The sequence below is a fragment of the Mauremys mutica genome, chromosome 1, assembly GCF_020497125.1.
Source record: "Mauremys mutica isolate MM-2020 ecotype Southern chromosome 1, ASM2049712v1, whole genome shotgun sequence".
In the NCBI taxonomy this organism is placed as follows: Eukaryota; Metazoa; Chordata; order Testudines; family Geoemydidae; genus Mauremys; species Mauremys mutica.
In genome coordinates this window covers 101416391-101435077 of record NC_059072.1, presented here as the reverse complement: position 1 = coordinate 101435077, position 18687 = coordinate 101416391, and the positions used below count along the sequence as shown (strand labels likewise).

General features: G+C 40.3%; 1 protein-coding gene across 2 annotated transcripts in view; it reads right to left on the bottom strand.

Annotated features, from left to right (window-relative positions):
* Positions 1-18687, bottom strand: part of LOC123368410 — a 239342-nt gene that overhangs the window by 80059 nt on the left and 140596 nt on the right. For both annotated transcript variants that reach the window (XM_045013182.1, XM_045013190.1), the window contains 2 exons: positions 8321-8471; positions 389-469 (listed from right to left, as the gene is read on the bottom strand). In XM_045013182.1, coding sequence (XP_044869117.1) covers positions 389-469; positions 8321-8471 — 232 coding nt within the window. The remainder of the gene's footprint in view (positions 1-388; positions 470-8320; positions 8472-18687) is intronic.

Below are 18687 nucleotides of genomic sequence, written 5' to 3'. Positions count from 1 at the left end.
CACAGCTAGAGTTAAAATCAGAATGAGAGGGAGAGAGATCATGCACACAAATGCATACACTCCTACAGAAAAAAAAATCATTACAAACTAACTAAGGTGACAAATTCAACCAACCACCTTAAAAGCAAGTGTTATCTGAGAATTTATGGTGCTCAGCAGCTCCCAGGATCAGATTCTTTATGTGGAGAAATGGCAGAACTGGGAGATCCAGAAAACAAATACACAAGCCAAAAGATCCTATAAACTGAGAGACTAGAAACTTACATAGCATTTTATTTGGGGACAAGCCAGTGATTTGATAATGAATCACTATCCTGTATTATTACAAAGGTAGGCTATGCACAATAATAAGAAAACAAACACAACATTCAAAAGTTCACAAGCTTACCTGTATCATGCTGAGCCTTGTGCATGTGTCCAAGAGAGATGGGGTCCCTACTCTCCAGCTTGGATTCAGTTTCATTCAAGCCTGTCAGACATCATTAATATAAGCAAGACTGAAGAAATACCAAAAGTGTTTCTAAGATTCTAAACATAAAATTGCTTATAAATCTAATTCATAAGCCAGTACAAAGGCATTTTCACCACATTATTCCAATCAAAGCAACCAAAAAAACCCAATTCTAAACTAAAGTTCAATATAAAACTTTGTTAGATTAACGGAATCCTGAGTACATATTTTTCTGTCAATCAGAGGAAGGTAAAGTCTTAATTATCAAATATTGTGATAACCATGCACTGCCTCTGGAATGCATTTATTTCATAGTTTTTAATGCATTATCCTAGTTTATCTGGCAAAGTCAATATACAGATTCATGAAGATGTATGACAAACATCCTCTCAATCATTTTGCTTTTATGTTTGCATGCCTTCCACATTTTCAGTCTACCTTTTTATTGTGGGCAGGGAGGTGAGAGGGGGTAGGGGGGTGTTCCTTCTTATTTCTAATCCAGCATTGGGATCCACAAATGCAGATCCTTACTCCTGCATAGAGTCCTTTTGTGTTTAATGGGACCCTGTGTGGAAAGAAAGGTCTGTCTAGTAGATTCTTACAATACAAGCTATTCAAGTCAGATATCTAACTTGACTTTGCAAATGCGAGGAACCTAGCAAATTGTTAGGTGCTGTATACATAAACCACCACCATCATCACATGTAAAAGCCCTGTAGATTAAGTCAACTCATTCAGGTAAAAACACAAGGATCTTAAAAGCACTTTGTTTCTGAATTAATGCTGTAGCCCAAGAACTCTCTAGAATGTAGAAGTATAATTAGCCAGGCCAAAAAAGACTTTGAAGAGCAACCAGCAAAAGACTCACAAACTAACAGTAAACATTTTTTAAAGTACATCAGAAGCAGGAAGCCTGCCAAACAATCAGTGGGGGCACTGGATGATTGAGGTGCTAAAGAAGCACTCAAGGATGACAAGGCCATTGCGGATAAGCTAAATTAATTCTTTGCATTGGTCTTGACTGAAGAGGATGTGAGGGAGATTACCACACCTGAGCCAAATCTGAGGAACTGTCCCAGATTGATGTGTCAATAGAAGAGGTTTTGGAAAACTGGTAAATTAAACAGTAATAAATCACCAGGACCGGATGGCATTCACCCAAGAGTTCTAAGGAACTCAAATATGGATTTGCAGAACTACTAACTGTGGTATGTAAAAGCAGCAAAGAATCCTGTGGCACCTTATAGACTAACAGACGTTTTGCAGCATGAGCTTTCGTGGGTGAATACTCACTTCGTCGGATGCAAGTAGTGGAAATTTCCAGGGGCAGGTATATATATGCAAGCAAGAAGCAAGCTAGTTAGTTCAATCAGGGAGGATGAGGCCCTGTTCTAGCAGTTGAGGTGTGAAAACCAAAAGAGGAGAAACTGGTTCTGTAGTTGGCAAGCCATTCACAGTCTTTGTTTAATCCTGAGCTGATGGTGTCAAATTTGCAGATGAACTGAAGCTCAGCTGTGGTATGTAACTGATCATTTAAATCAGTTTCTCTACCAGATGACTGGAGGGTGGCTAATGTGACACCGATTTTTAAAAAAAGGCTCCAGAAGCAATCCTGGCATTTATAGGCCGGTAAGCCTAACTTTAGTACCAGGCAAATTAACTGAAACTCTATAATTATGAACACGTAGATGAACATGATTTGTTGGGGAAGAGTCAACGTGGCTTTTGTAAGGGGAAATCATGCCTCACCATTCTACTAGAATTCTTTGAGAGTGTCAACAAACATGTGGGCATGGGTGAATCAGTGGGTCTAGTGTACTTGGACTTTCAGAAAACCTTTAAAGAGGACCCTCACCAAAGGCTTTAAGCAAAGTAAGCAGTCATGGGATCAGAGGGAAGATCTTCTCATGGATCAGTAACTGGTTAAAAGACAGAAAGCAAAGGATAACAATAAATGATCAGTTTTCAGAACAGAGAGAGGTAAATAGTGGTGTCCCCCAGAAGTCTGTACTGGGCCCAGTCCTATTTAACATATTCCTAAATTATCTAGAAAAGAGGGTAAACCGTGAGGTGGTAAAATCTGTAGATAATACACAATTACTCCAGATAGTTAAATCCAAAGCAGATTTTGAAGAGTTACAAAGGGATCACACGAAACTTGGTGACTGAGCGACAAAATGGCAGATGAAATTCAATATTGATAAATGCAAAGTAATACACATTGGAAAACATAATCCCAATTAATACAAAATGATGGGGTCTAAATTATCTGTTACCACTCGAAAGAGATTTTGGAATGATTGTGGATAGTTTTCTGAAAACATCTGCTCAATTTGCAGCAGCAGTCAAAAAAGCTCACAGAATGTTAGGAACCATTAGGTGAGTCATAGATAATAAGACAGAAAATATCATAATGCCACTATATAAATCCATGATATGCCCATACCTTGAATATTGCATGCAGTTCTAGTCACCCCATCTCAGAAAAGATATATTAGAATTGAAAAGGGTACAGAGAAAGGCAACAAATGTGATTAAGGGTATGGAACAGCTTTGATATGAGGAGAGATTAAAAAGACTGGGATTCTTCATCTTGGAAAGGAGACGACTAAGAGGGGATATGATAGAGGTCTATGAAATTGTGAATGGTGTGAAGAAGGTGAAGAAGGAAGTGTTATTTACCCTTCACATAACACGAGAACCAGGGGTCACCCAATGAAATTGATAGGCAGCAGGTTGAAAACAAACCAAAGGAAGTACTTCTTCACACAATATACTGTCAACCTGTGGAACTCACTGCCAGGGGATGTTGTGAAAGCCAAAACTATAACATGGTTCAAAAAAGAATTAGATAAATTCATTGCTATTAGCCAAGAGGGTCAGTGATGCAACCCCATGCTCTAGGTCCCCGTCACCTCTGCTAGCCAGAAGCTGGGAGTGGGTGGCAGGGGATGTATCGTTCTATGATGGCCTGTTCTGTTCAATCCCTCTGAAGCATCTGACATTGGCCACCATTGGAAGACAGGATACTGGGCTAGATGGCCCATTGGTCTGACCCAATATGCCACTTTTATGATCTAGATAACATAGGAAGTATGTCACAATCTGCTTCTTGATTTACTGTGTATTCTCCCACTCAAGAGGCTTGTGACTAAGTCATAATTGACCCCTCTGTTTCTATTCAGTTTTACTCTGATGAACTCCCCATTATTAACTATAGTGGGAATTTTGTCTGAATAAAGATTGAGTAAAGTTAGCAAGGACTAAGTAGGGACCTCTAGATTTGGTCCATGGTATAAAAAGCATATGATTGAAAATGTATATTTAAAATAACACTGTCCTAATTGCAAAACATTTACAGGCAAAGTTAATTGCAAAAAACAATGATTAAAATCATTTTGAGAACAGGCTTTGCCAACAGCACCTCATAAATGATCCTGGGTGGATCAGACTAATTACAGTACATGCACAAATCTTTCATAAATAAAATACCATTGATGTTTTCACACTAATTGTTCTGTAACTCTAGCCCCAGATGTCCAGGAGTCATTGTACTAAAACACTGTAAATCAATTTAGCAATTCAATTCACACACACTGACAGATTTTGTGACAAACCAGATCATATTTCCTGTATAGACAGACTCAGCTAAGCAGTCTGTTGGAACAGAGTAATTTGAACAGTAATTTGAATATATTAAAATATATATATATATGATTCTAGATGGAGGAAACTGTCATGTTCTCATTTTTACCCAAATCCTAATAACAACGTTCTCCTCTGTTGTACTAAAAATGTTACCTCTCCAGGCAAGTCCATTATATAAATTACAAAGCGCAACAGGAAAACATTAACCAATTAACAAAAATAATTGATTGTATCATTCTGTGAAGGGAATATTTCCACATGTTGTAGGTGTCAACTGTTTAAGAACACTTTACTAGAAGCCCCAAAAGCCACAATCCCACAACTGAGGAAGAAGGCCGAATTGGTTAAAAACAACAACCTTGTTTGAAGAGGACATGAAGGCAGCTATACATTAAAAAATGTGTAAGAAAGGAGAAATTGACAGTAATGAGTATAAATCAGAATCTAAGAAGAGTAGAAAAGTGATAAGGGAAGCAAAGAGACACAAGGAGATATCTATGGCCAGCAGAATTAAAGACAATAAAAAAGGAATTTTTAAAGCATATTAGGAACAAAAAGAATCCTAACAACGGTGCTGGGCCATTACAAGATGGGAATATTAGAATTATGAATAATAATGCAGAAAAGGCAGAAGTGTTCAATAAATATTTCTGTTCTGTATTTGGGAAAAATAAATGATTTAGTCATATCATATAAGTCTTTCCGTTCTACTTGTATCTCAGGAGGATGTAAAACAGCAGTTCCTGAAGTTAGACATTTTTAAATCAGCAGGTCTATAAAGCTTGCATCCAAAACTTTCAAAAGAGATGGCTGAGGACCTTGCTGAACTGTTAATGTTGATTTTCAATTAATCTTGGAACACATAGGAAGTTCTTGAGGATTGGAAGAAAGCTAATGTGCAATATTTTAAAACAATAAATGGGATGACCAGGGTTATTATAGGCTTATCAGTCTGACATTGATCCCAGGCAAAATAACTGGGTGGCTGATGTGAGTCTCAATTAATAAAGAAGGATAATATAATTAATGGAAAATAGATTCTGTCAAACTAACAATATATTTTTATGAGATTTCCAGTTTGGCTGATAAAAGGTAGGGTTGATGTAATATTCTTAAACTTCTGTGTAAATATAAAATACATATAAAATGAACAGAGCACATATTAAATGGATTAAAAACTGACTAACTGATAGGTTTCAAAATGTAACTGTAAATGGGGAATTGTCATTGAGAGGGTGTGTTTCTAATGGGCTCCCACAGGGATTGATGCTTGGCCCTAGGCTATATAACATTTTTATCAGTGACCTGGAAAAAAACCATAACATCAAAACTGATAATGTTTGCAGGTGACACAAACATTGGGGTTCTGGTAAATAATGAAGAGTGGTCACTGATAGAGAGAAATATGGATCATTTGTGAAACTGGGCACAGGCAAACACCATGTGTTTTAATATGGCTAAATGTAAATGTATACCTCCTAGAAACAAAGAATGTAGGCCATACTTACATGATGGGGGACTTTGTCCTGAGAAGCAGTTATTCTGAAAAAGACTTAGGGTCATGGAGGATAATCAGCTGAACATGAGCTCCCAGTGTGACGCTGTGGCCCATAGGACTAATGCTACTCTTGGATGTATAAACAGGGAATCTCGAGTAGGAACAGAGAGATTATTTTACCTCCATATTTAGGACTGGTCTGACCACTGTGGAATACTGTGTCCAGTTCTGCTGCCCACAATTCAGAAAAGATGTTGATAAATTGGAGAGGGTTCAGAGAAGAGCCACAAGAATGATTAAAGGGGGCTGTTCTAGTCAACAGAGCACACCAATTCAACCTCAATTTTCAAGTGGGCCACAACAAAAAATAATTGAGAACCACTGACCTAGAACAGTACTGAAAGAAAAGTATCTCTTGTAGTAAAGTAACACTAAAGATTTACTTTGTAAAGAAATAATACAAAATAATGATTTCCCATAGTATTGGATCAGTATTGCTTTTTGATAATGTGATATTAGTTTTACCATAAATTTCCCTTTGTCTGATAAGCTCTTGCTGCTGATTTTAGCTGACTCAATTATAGATTAGTTCATTAAAAATAATCTGGTCCTCCCATACTCTGCAAGTTGACAGGGTCTTAGTTCCACAGAAGGCTGATCTATTCATCATCAAAATCATTTATGCCACAAAAGCAAGGCATGTGGATTCAACCAGTGCTGGTCCCTTGGAGGAGACCTAATGCTAGTGAGTTATCTGCTACCTGAAGATCACTATGCTTAATTCATCAGATGGCTTAAGCAGTAAAACTTGACTGTGCTTTCAATTCAGTAGCCTTGAGAGAAACTCTAATTCCTACTTTTTAAGAAATGGAGGTAAAAAAATTTTTAAATATACCACTAATGTAATTCCATTAATTCCAATGGATTTACTCCTCATTTAAACCTGCATAACCAAGGCCTGGTCTACACTGGGGGGGTGTCGAACTAAGGGAAGCAAGTTCAGCTACGCGAATAGCGTAGCTGAACTCGAACTACCTTAGTTCGAACTACTCACCCGTCCAGACGCCGCGGGATCGAAGTCCGCGGCTCCCCCGTCGACTCCGCCACCGCCATTCATGGTGGTGGAGTTCCGGAGTCGACGGGAGCGCGTTCGGAGTTTGATATATCGCATCTAGATGAGACGCGATATATCGAACTCCGAGAAGTCGAACGCTACCCGCCGACCCGGGCGGGTAGTATAGACGTAGCCCAAGAGCAAGAATAGATCTATGGTATTTACTTAGCAGGGCTTCAGTCACCATCCATCCGAAAGCATCATGCCTTTGGTGGCTATAGATCCTTAATCCTATTCCCTAGCTAGCTAATTGCCTTTGCTGATGCCGACTGGGGAAAGACACATACCCAACATGTGTCTCAGCCTCCTCAACAATACTAGATGAAGGTAGAAGCTATTTCTGGCATAAACAGTTGTCAATGGCTGATATCGAGGGTGACCAGACATCCCGTTTTGGCCGGGACAGTCCTCTTATTAAGCCCTGTCCCAGACATCCTGCCTTTTTTGGCAAAAGTGGGTATTTGTCCCATTTGCTCTTGACCTAGGGCAGTGGTATGGGGTGTGCAGAGGTCTTCCAGGGGGTACATCAACTCATCTAGATATTTGCCTAGTTTTACAACAGGCTACATACATAAAAAGCACTAGCGAAGTCAGTACAAACTAAAATGTCAAATAATTGCTTGTTTATACTGCTCTATATAATATACTAGGGGTTCTCAGACTTTTGTACTGGTGATCCCTTTCACACAGCCAGCCTCTGAGTGTGACCCCCTCCCCCTTATAAATTACAGACTTTTTTATATTTAACACTATTACAAATGCTGGAAGCAAAGAAGGGTTTGGGGAGGCTGACAGCTCGTGACCCCTTGAGGGGCCCAACCCCAAGTTTGAGAATCCCTGCTATACACTGAAATGCAAGTACAATATTTATATTCCAATCGATTTATTTTATAGTTATATGATAAACATGAGAAAGTGAGCAAATTTTCCGTAATAGTGGCTGTGGCACTTTCGTATTTTTACCCTCTGATTTTGTAAGCAAGTAGTTTTTAAGCAAGTAGTGAAACTTGGGGGTATGCAAGACAAATCAGACTCCTGAAAGGGGTACAGTAGTCTGAAAAGGTAGAGACCCACTGCCCTAAGGGGGCACAGAAGAACATTTGGGCAAAAGCAAACAGGACAAATGCCAAGTGTTGTCAAAATACTCTGACAACCATGACATTGGCATAGGTGAGCAGTGGCGGGGGGGCTCAGGCTGCCAGCTCAGCATGGAGGTTGGGGGAGGGATGTATGTCTCGGGCCATCAGCCCTGCATGGGGTGCTTGGGCAAGCAGTGATGCCCAGGAACTCTGGCCAGTCCTGTGCCGGAGGAAGGGCCTTTGGGCCAGCCCCTCGAGGTGTCCCATTTTCACTTTGGGGAATATGGTCACCCTACCGATATCAGGAAAAATCCCATCAGCCAAGCACAGAATAGCATATTTCCCAATTAGGGCTTCCCTCAGCATGCTCAATTACATGCCCTTTAAGGCATTGCTGTATCCAGGAATCCCATTACACCTTCAACTATTTCCTCATCAAGGATCAATCATTACCATCTCTCTCCATGTTCCTTGAGAACAGAGAAGTAGCACATAACATGGTGAATGTTATCACTTTTCAGAAGAAATACCTGTTAACTGGGGGAACAAACAACAGTCTTCAACCAAAGAAGCTCCAGCTATAGATGATTTTATTTCCAAGCCTGTATTTGGGTGTAGTTCAGTAGTAGAAAAAGAATTTTCTTCATTCCTCAGAGTATTTGGTGATTTCATTCCAACAGTCTGCAAACAAAAGAACGATCAAAACGAAAACTTATCATTGAGTTACCATCACAAACATAGAAAGCTATGTAAGACCTGATCCTGCACAATTGAAGTGAATGAGAGTTTTGCCATTGACTTCAGTAAAGCAAGATCAGACCCCTAATGCAAATTTATATAGTATACTTCATAAAGGCCACAGAACATTTCACAAAGAAAACATTAGGCAACCCAGTTACTACTGTGATTTGTTGCATTAGGGCAGGGGTTCTCAAACTGGGGGTCGGAACCCTCAGGGGTCACAAAGCTATTACATGGGGGGAGGTCGCAAGCTGTCAGCCTCCACCCCAACTCTGCTTTGCCTCCAGCATTTATAATGGTGTTAAATATATAAAAACGTGTTTTTAATGTATAAAGCGGGGGGGAGGGGTCGCACTCAGAGACTTGCTGTGTGAAAGGGGTCACCAGTACAAAAGTTTGACAACCACTGCATTAGGGGCTCAATCCTGCATCACCCTGAGCACTCTGACCACAATCCAACAACACACTTATGCACATGAGCAGTATTGACTTCAATGGAACTATACACGTGCTTAAAGTTAAGCACACACTTTGTTGGACTGAAGCCAGAGTGATCAGCACAATGCACGATTAAGCTCTAGGAATGTATAAGCAGACAGACAGACAAACAGTTGGATAGGCCAATTAGTTTAGAAGGTGAGAATCAAGGCCAAGATTTTCAAAGTGGGGCTGTTACAAACCCATATAAATTGGAGCAGGCCCAAACAGAGGTTGAATTGGTGTACTCTGTTGACCAGAACAGCCCCCACAGGCCCCCGGGTCATCACTAAGATGGTTTACATTCACTTTTATTCCTCCCCATATCCTTAGATGTGCTGAGTAGAGCACTACTTTACTTCTGAGGTTCTGGACCATAATATCTATAAAAAGTAGCCATATTGGAAGGGTGTTAACTATTGAAATGGTTACATTGAAAACTAAATGAATAAAATAAAATAAAAAAAAAAAAAGCTACAATTTACCCTAACACAGTTTCCCCATAAATCCTCACCACAAGAACTCTGAACTTGGAAACCAAGTTGACCCTAATTACTTCTTGTTAATTGAGCATATAAATAGCAAACCCATTTTTAAAGTGGCTGTTTTTGTAGCTATTACGAGTTTATTTCGTTGATGTGTTGGGTTTTGTTGTTGTTGATGATAAAATATCTCTGTAACTGAGAGGAAACAGTAAAAATGCATTCTTAAATACTTAACGAGAAAAACACCCACCTGCTCAGAGAGTTAGCTCAACCTTTTACACCTCAGAAAGACATTAAAGTCACAATTCACTGTTGCTCTGCACCTTGTATAGTCATTTGCAGCACTCGAAAGTGTGTGGAAAATTATTATTAATTTGTACCACTGTAGTGCCCAGAAGCCCTAGTCATAGACCGGGACCCCATTGTGCTAGGCAATGTGCAAACACAGAAAATGCTAACCATTCTGATTCAGTAGCATTTCACACTCATCTTGCACTTATTTTGCATTGGGGTAAGTGATGACACATGATGCAGGACAATGGTGAATAAGGTCTCAGAGCTCTTCTTTTTCTAACTTAGCCGGTTTTTTTCCTCAGATATGGATTCCTGATTTATATATATATATATATATATATATATATATATATATATATATATATATATATATATATATATATATCGATGTAGAAATTTCACAGCTATCTATCTCTGTATAGTTACACTGGTGGGAACAATAATAGAAATGTGAATTAAATAAACACCCTTAAAAAGTTTGAAACTGACTTCTTTGTAATAAGAAGCAGACATTCTATGACTAAACTGCTAAGCTTTTGGTTACAACATGTATTAGCATTTAGAGGTATTGTTTTGACCACTGGAGGGCTCCTGTATTTTCCATTTATTAAATAAAAGCATTAAACAACAGCTGGCACCATCTAGAACTGACTGAATAATTTGCAACTAACAATCTATTTGATGAATATCATCTTTCCTTCTGTCTATACCGTCTGCAGACAGATTGTGAAACTATCAAATATTTTAATTATTCAAAATTATTCACAAATGTCTTCATAGAATGTTTCCTAATTTGTAAATCACTCAAATGTTGATATTACAATTAAATATACACCTCACAATATTCACTGTAACTAAAATATTTTAAGGAGTGAGCATAAACTTTGAGTTTTATATTCACTTGTACCAGTTGCAGTTTTCAATGGCCTAATCCAAAGCCCATGGAAGTCAATGGAAAGGCTCCCATTGACTATATAAGGTTATGGATCAGGACAACTTTGCACGTTATTCATTAGTTACACAATTTCATCAGCAGGGAATAGAAACAATTCCCGATAGCTTACATCAATAGTTAATGCAGCTAGAATTTTCAAATTTTACATTCAAATTCACAATTCAAATTTCCCTTTTAGTGAATCTTTGAACTAAAAATTTGATTTTCACGAGTTTTTGAGCTAGAAAAGTTTGAGTGCTCAATTGTCTGTAGAAAGCAAACACAGCCAAATAGTATTTCACTTTCAAATTCAAACACACAGCTCTCAGCTCATTGATCCTCACTGGGTAAACAAGTGACAATCAGAGTAAATTGCAGTCTATTTATTGGACCAACTTCTGTACTCTGAGTACCTTTCTCAGGCCTGGGGAAGAGCTCTGTGTAGTATCTCTCTGACCAACAGAAGTAGGTCCAACAAAAGATATTACCTTACCTGCCTTGTGTCTCTAATATCCTGGGACCAAAATGCTATGACACCACTGCATAGGCTAATTTAATAATGGGCCAGATCCCCTGATGGGGCAAATCAGTGGACCTCTGTTGAAATCAATGGAGCTGAGCCAATTCACCCTGAGGATGTGGCCCTATATAGCTATTTATAATCTTTAACTCTCTAACTTATGGGACCACCAAAGCCCTTCAGATTCCAGAGTTTCAATAAGAGCCCAAAGATATCAGCATATAGGGCCTGTGCTTCCACATTGGCTCTGTGGCCTTGACAGCTCTGGCCCTGGTAATAAGTATCAATAAGTCTGTGCTAACAGGACTCCTCTGGCAGCAGCTGCCACTGAAACCCCATAAAAGTTATATCCCTGCCATGGAGAGGGGTCTACATGAAGGACCCAGACTGGTTGCCTTTTCTGGCCACAAGGGGGATGTTGTCAATCCTCCTGTCTCTGCCCTAGTTTACCTAATTCTGCCCTGCCTGGCCATCTTCCTACACATGGGTCCTCAGACCAGCAAAGAAGCCTTCACAGGATCTGGCGGAAGGTGACATGGAGATGACTTCCCAGTTTTCTTGCAGCACAGAGAAAGCAAGAGAGAGAGAGATCCTTCCTATGCAGAGATTTGGGGACCCCATTCATCTCCCCCCATAGGTAAGTGTCACTTCTTATATAAGACTTTTTCTCCCTCCCCACAACTTGCAAGTCCTAATCATGGTGAGGATATTCAAAGCAGACAATACAAACCTGGCATAATTTCCATTAGAAAGCCAAATTAAACATGTCATGTTGACAAAAATCTCCTAATGCAAATTAAAAAAACGACTTTATGCAATCCTGATGAAAGATTAATGTTTCATATGCACTTTAAAATGAGGAGGTTGCTGGGAGCCCGAGAAACTAAAAACCTAGAACTCTCTGGTCTGCCATAAAAGACTTACTAAAGTAAATATTTATTTTCTAAAATGATAGGCTAAGCTCATGAAGTAATTGCTTTCTAGTTTTTTTTCCAGCAATGACCAAATGTCCTCTTCACAACTCCAGCATCCACACAAACAAATTCTTATTTTTACAGATTTTAACTTTTTTTGTAAAAACAATTATGAAGGAACTTTAGTGTGAAGCCTTCATTCCCTTAGGCTTTTAATTTTTGGTAAACATTTGTTAAGTGCCACCAACAATGTGCTTATGTGCTTCATGCGCTTTCTGCATGATTGCGCTTTCACACAAGACCCACTGCATTTATGTATACATTTACCTCTTGAGTTATTGCTGCATTGATAAAAGCGGGTTTTGATTTGCAGTACACTGCTATTATGCTCACTTTACTGCTTCCTAGTGTGCTACATTATCTATTTTTTGGGGGGTGGAGGATGTACTGCTGCCCATCACCATGGTATCTGAGCATATTCAGCATAAAATTGAGTGACAATAAAAAAATCCTTAGTAGGCTTCATGGAGTTTGTGGGTCGTCTTCTCCTTTTTGAATTACAGAAAGCTCTCCTTGGGATTTGTTTGTTTGTTTGTTTTTGTCTGGGTTTCTTTTCAGCAGGGGAAGGGAAGAGAAGTTGAAAGTCATTCTAGCAGAAAACCTAATAGGAACATTCAGCAGTAACTTGCTAAAGGTGGTCAGAGTCTGGATCTGCCTATTCTCCTCTGGAAGTGTGTCCCACAGTTGCATCCCCTCATCCAAGAATAATTTTTGAGCTCGGTTCTCCCATAATTCATGCTGGACTTTGTGATCTGCATTGTTCCAAAGGACACAATTGTATAGGTGGTGCATAGATGGAGATGTGGACACAAAAATATAGCAGAAAAATCCCTAAAGTAAAACTCCAGAGTCAAATTTCTTTACTGAAGCTTTATAGAGAAAGCTAGAGTTAAGGTTACATTACAATACAGACTTCCATTTTTATGTGGTCGCTACTAGAGGTGGACTAATATATTGCAATGAATAATTTATTCAATGAATGTAGTCACTTTTTCTGTTGATGGAAAATCATCAAGCAGCTTGCAAGTTCCTTGAATTTATTTGATGTTCAATGACATATTTTGGCAAATTGCATTTTTCTCTGCAAGTATTTGATATTCAATATTGGTTATTTGAGTGGTATAAATTAGTTGTGATTGGTCAGATGAACCACATGGGTATTCAGTGAGACTGGCATTGGAGCATCCAGAGGAAAAAGTGTTCCTACTCCTTGTATGTTTCCAATATGCTGCAGCAGCGGTACCATGACAACGTATGCATGCCAGCCAAGGCCAAAGTGGTGATGAAGTCCTTCATGAGTGATCTCTACAGGCAGAGGACGCACAGATGCATTCATACCACTAACTCCTCCAAAATGCAACCCCTTATAGTGGGTGATGCCGGAGGAAGTGGCCAAGCATTCAGCCACACACATGATGGGTCTCCCGCTAGAGAAACATTTCTACCTTTCCCCCTGGGGCACATATTAGGAGGGATAAAAGAGAGAAAGGAACCATGTGACTCCCATGATGCATCATGATGCTCAGCCAGAGGAGAGACTGTGCTGCATTATGGGAGATGTAGTTCACCCAATGTTGAACTGACTTGAAATAAAATATTTCAGGTCAGTATAACAAAATCTTTTGTTTCATTTTTCCTGACAGAAAATGGAAACTTTTTGACAAAATGAAAATCTTCCTGCAGAAAATTTCAATTCAGCAGAAACTGGATTTTTCACTGAAAATGATTCAGATGGAAAATTTCCAACCAACTCTATTCTTCAGTCTTTTTACATTTCCTTAAAAATTATATCCAGTCCAAAATGGGAAAAATCCATCAAGGCTAACGCTACTGCCTGGGAATTTAGGATCAGTAAAGGCTCCAGGAAGAACACAATATTTTAAACATCTCAGACCAAGAGTGGGCATATCCTCTCCACAGAGGAACAGTCTCAATCCCCTCCAGTTTGGTAGGATTTATTCCCCTTCCTATCAGCGTGACCTGGGTCTAGTTTGGATTGAGCTGCAGCCACTCGGTTTCTTCCATATTGCTATCTCTGCTAGTTTCTGAGAGCAAAAGCTCTTTTGAGAGGGCTTTCGAGGGGCATTTTGCAGATGGCTGGGTAACATTTAGCCAAAACCCTAAGACCATCCATAAGTGTGACTGAATGAAACTCAAAATCTCTGCTGTAGCACTCTGGGAGATAGTGTGCAAACTGATGTGACTTCTTTCAACACAGCCACAGTTCTTATCTTTTAATGTAGAAATTTTGACCCTGGAAGGTTTGTTGTTTAGAACTATTGGTCAGATTTAATCATGAAAACCTGAGACACAACTTTATGGTCTCCGATTACAAAGTGAAAATAATTCTATACCGCAAACTGTACCAATGGAGGAAGGACGGCCTTGTGGTTAAGGCACATAATGAGGACTTACGAGAGCTGGGTTCAATTCTCAGACTCTGGCACAGACTTTCTGGATCCCCTTAAGGGAATCACTTAAGCTCTCCATTCCCAGCTAATCATAATACTTCCTTTCTCCCACTTTTTGTCTATCTTGGCCATTTAGAATGTAACCTCTTTGTGGCATGGACTGTCTCTTACTATGTTTGTACAAGTGAATAGCTCAAGAAGACCCTGATCTCAGTTGGAGCTTCTGGACTCTACTGTAATATAAATAATAATAATAATAATTAAGGAGCTGAGTAAAGAAAAATAAATGAGTGTTATGGCACACCCACACTTTTTGTGATTTTTTTTTCCAGTTTGATCATAAAAGTTTGACAAAGCAAAATCCAGACTTTCCTTAGTGTGAACTGCTGGATAGTAAGACTTCATTTTCAGAGAAATACTATGTTTTATCATATCTAGTACACTGCACAACTAGCCTCCTCCTTTGTACCTTGCACAACCTAAGCTTCCATTTGACTTCACAAGGAATACAGGATTGGGATCAAAATACAAACTCATTGCCACCTAAGGACCTCCCAGCTGTGTCACTATGATACACACAAATGCAGCTCAGATATTCACAGTGACAGCAGGAAGAAGACTCGGTCATGCTACAAAATAACAGGCATCTACAATGCAAGCTTAAGGAGAATCACTGTTGGCAGAACTGAATCTACAACGCAGAGTGGACAGTAGAAGGAAATGGTCTAACCAGCCCTTCACACTGTTAAACATATTTCTCTCCTGGAAAACAGTCTCTTATTTCACTCCTACCTTTAGCTGTGCTAATAAAGGTTTACCCCATGAATTAAATGCAATTAAATCGACTTTCAACCCCCTGAAAATGAATCCCTTAATGTTTTTAATCTTTAATATAGCTAATTTACAGAGGTTCTTTAAGAGTGCTTGTTAGATTTGTACATCATAAACGAATGAAACACAAAAGAGAGGCATGAAAGCTGTTTGTTATGGGCTCTGCTGACATAGCATACTGTTTCAATCTAATATAAGAAAAATAAGGTGCAATTTGAGTAACTTGACACCAGCTGTTAACTTTATAGGCTACACTTTAAAAAAAATTAAACAAACATGCATATTATATTTTCAAAAAGCTTCTTAGTCAGGTGCAAAGAAAGACACAGGTGATCAGCAAGTCCTTCTGAAGGAACATCTGTTGTAAAAAAGAGAGAGAGAGAGATGGGGAAGGTGCCATTTTCTATCACTATAGTAAACACCTAATGCACCGTAAACAGAACAGGTCATGCGGTAAAACATGAAGAAGCTCTTTTTAATCATCTGAATAGAAATTTAATATCTTTGCATTTGCTAAGCAAGGCGACTTGCCCAAGCAATCAGATACACAAAGCTCTATATATTTGTTCTGCTTTTGTTGCTACTGAGTGAAGCTTCTAAGTCACAAGCATTAAGGCTGGTTTTTATTAAGTAGTTTTGCACTTGAGTGCTCATTAGGAAAATTAGGGTATCTGAACATGTAATAGTGGAGTGTAAGGAAACCTGATAGATCAAAGGAAAATCGCCACATATACAATATAAAGAACACCTACAACGATTATTATTATTATTTTTATTTTTTGCTGTTAAGTTTCTGGGTCCAATTCTAGGTCTGAGTCACGAGTTCATTACCCCTGTTGTATATCAATGTAACGCCGCAGAATTACAGCATCATAAAACTGGAGTCATGCAGTGGTGAATCAGGACCTCTGGCTAGTGCTGAATGACATGAGGAAAAAACATTGGCAACTAGCCTACATTAATGTCTCCATCCATTGCTCTCACAAGTAGCGCTACACCAGGGTTGGGATAACAGCAGGAGAACCTGAAAAAATCATCATCCACACGAGGCCCGTGGACTCAAGATGACGTTTAAGCAGTATATCAGTGCAGTCATTTTGCAATAAGTGAATGGAAAACATCAGCCTGCCTCCAGGCATATGCAAAAATGTGGCCCTGATGTTCAAAAGGGAGACCTTGCAATATAGCAACATTAATATTCCAGTTGGTATGTTTTAGCTTTGGCTGTGTTTCCTGATGCATTACCTCCATGAAGGATGATCTCTGCCAAAAACACGAGTCTCCCGAGTGCACTAGGAAAGCCAAATTTTCAGTCGGGGGAGGAGGAGAGCACTCAGTTGCCGTCCAAAACATATTAGTAATAGAAGTGGGCTGCATTCAAAATGCCAACAAAATCACCACAGTGACATTAGAGTAGCAGTTTACCAGATTTCCTGGCACTGCAATGTTATTCCTTGAAGTATTGCCTTTAAGGGTGGTCTTCCAGAAATTATGCCAAATTTATAGGGCACCCACTGCTATTCCCACTGGATGTCTTAATGCTGAATATACTAGCCAGACCAGCAGGCCTTCACAGAGCATGTTATATTTTTCTGAAGCTATTCAGCCTATGCTAAGTTAGCCAAGTTATCCTACATAGTCACTGTTATCAGTTTTGCAGAAGGCTGAGAGAGCCTGCCTTTCCAAAGGCAGAAAATAAAATGTGACCATAGGTGAAGACTGGGAAGAAGATAAATGAGGATAAATGCCAACTCAGAATATTAGTGTAAAGAATACTTTCTGAGGCAATAGAAACAAGGAGAAGTTAATATATATTCAAATAGAAGGGCTTTATAGTTGAAACAAATTCTGTCCCTACTACTTTGAGCCAAGAGCTACATACAAGCACCATTTCACATACACCAGACTTAGACCAAATTAACTTTATGTTTTTTGTTCATGTGTTTGTTTAGATTTTGTGAAAGGTGCCAGGCAGAGCCCCGGAGACTGATGTCCTCTGTTTAACAGCAGAACAAATACCCCGTAGGCGTATTTGCACTGCACCCCCGTAGGCGTATTTGCACTGCACCCCGTAGGCGGCTGCAGTGCAAGCTTCCCCCACATTGCCTGATCAAAATACCTCAACACTTATCTGGAGGGACCCTCTTTATTGTGAGAGTATAGGTCAGCCCTTAGCCACTGTGATGAGACTGCCAATGAGGTTGCCAGTTAGTGCCAGTTGCGGTGATGGTAACTGTAGTGTGGATACTTATCCCTGGGAAAAGACAGTTACCTTTTCTGTAACTGGTGTTCTTTGAGATGTGTTGCTCATGTCTGTTCCACAACAGGTGTGCGTGCTCGCCACGTGCACCGGTGCTGAAAGTTTTTCCCCTAGCAGTACCTGTAGGGGAGCACCCCTAGCAACCCCTGGAGTGGTGCCTCTATGGTGCAGTATAAGGGGCGCTGCACTCTCCCCCCACCCTCAGTTCCTTCTTGCCAGACAACTCCGACAGAGTCGCCATGGCGGGGCGACTGCCAGGCTCGTGAGGCTCCTGTACCAACGTTGCCTGGGCCACGCTGGGGCAATCAGGATCCGGGCCCTGTCTGTTTTTATCTTTCCCAGGACCTTGCCAATCAGCGGGATCGGGGGGAAGGCATAGAGAATCTGGCCCAACCAAGATAGGAGGAAGGCATCAGAGAAGGCAACCACTCCCAACCACCACCACCCCCCAGAGAAGAACCGGGGACACCAGCGGTTCTGCCAAGTCGTGAACAGGTCCACCTGGAGAGTTCCCCACTATTGGAAAATCCCGTGCACCACCTCTGGGTGTAGAGCCCACCTGTGCTGAGAGACGTCTTGGCTCAGGCAATCCGCCCACAAGTTCTGGGCACCCGGTAGGTGATAGGCCTGTAGGCAAATGTTGTAGGCTATACCGAAGTCCCACAGCCTGAGGGCTTCCAGGCAGAGGGCAGAGGATCAGGCCCCGCCTAGCCTGTTGATGTAAAACATCAAGGCCATGTTGTCCGTGAGAACCCTGACCACTCTGCCCTCCAGGTGTGAGTGGAAGGCCACTAACGCCAGCTGGACCACCCTGAGCTCCTTGATGTTTATATGCACGGCAAGGTCCTGCGCTGACCACAGACCTTGGGTCTGAACATCCCCCACATGGGCTCCCCATCCCAGGTCTGACGAGTTGGACACCAGCCCCACCAATGGGGGCCTACCCCTGAATGGGACCCTGCGGAGCATG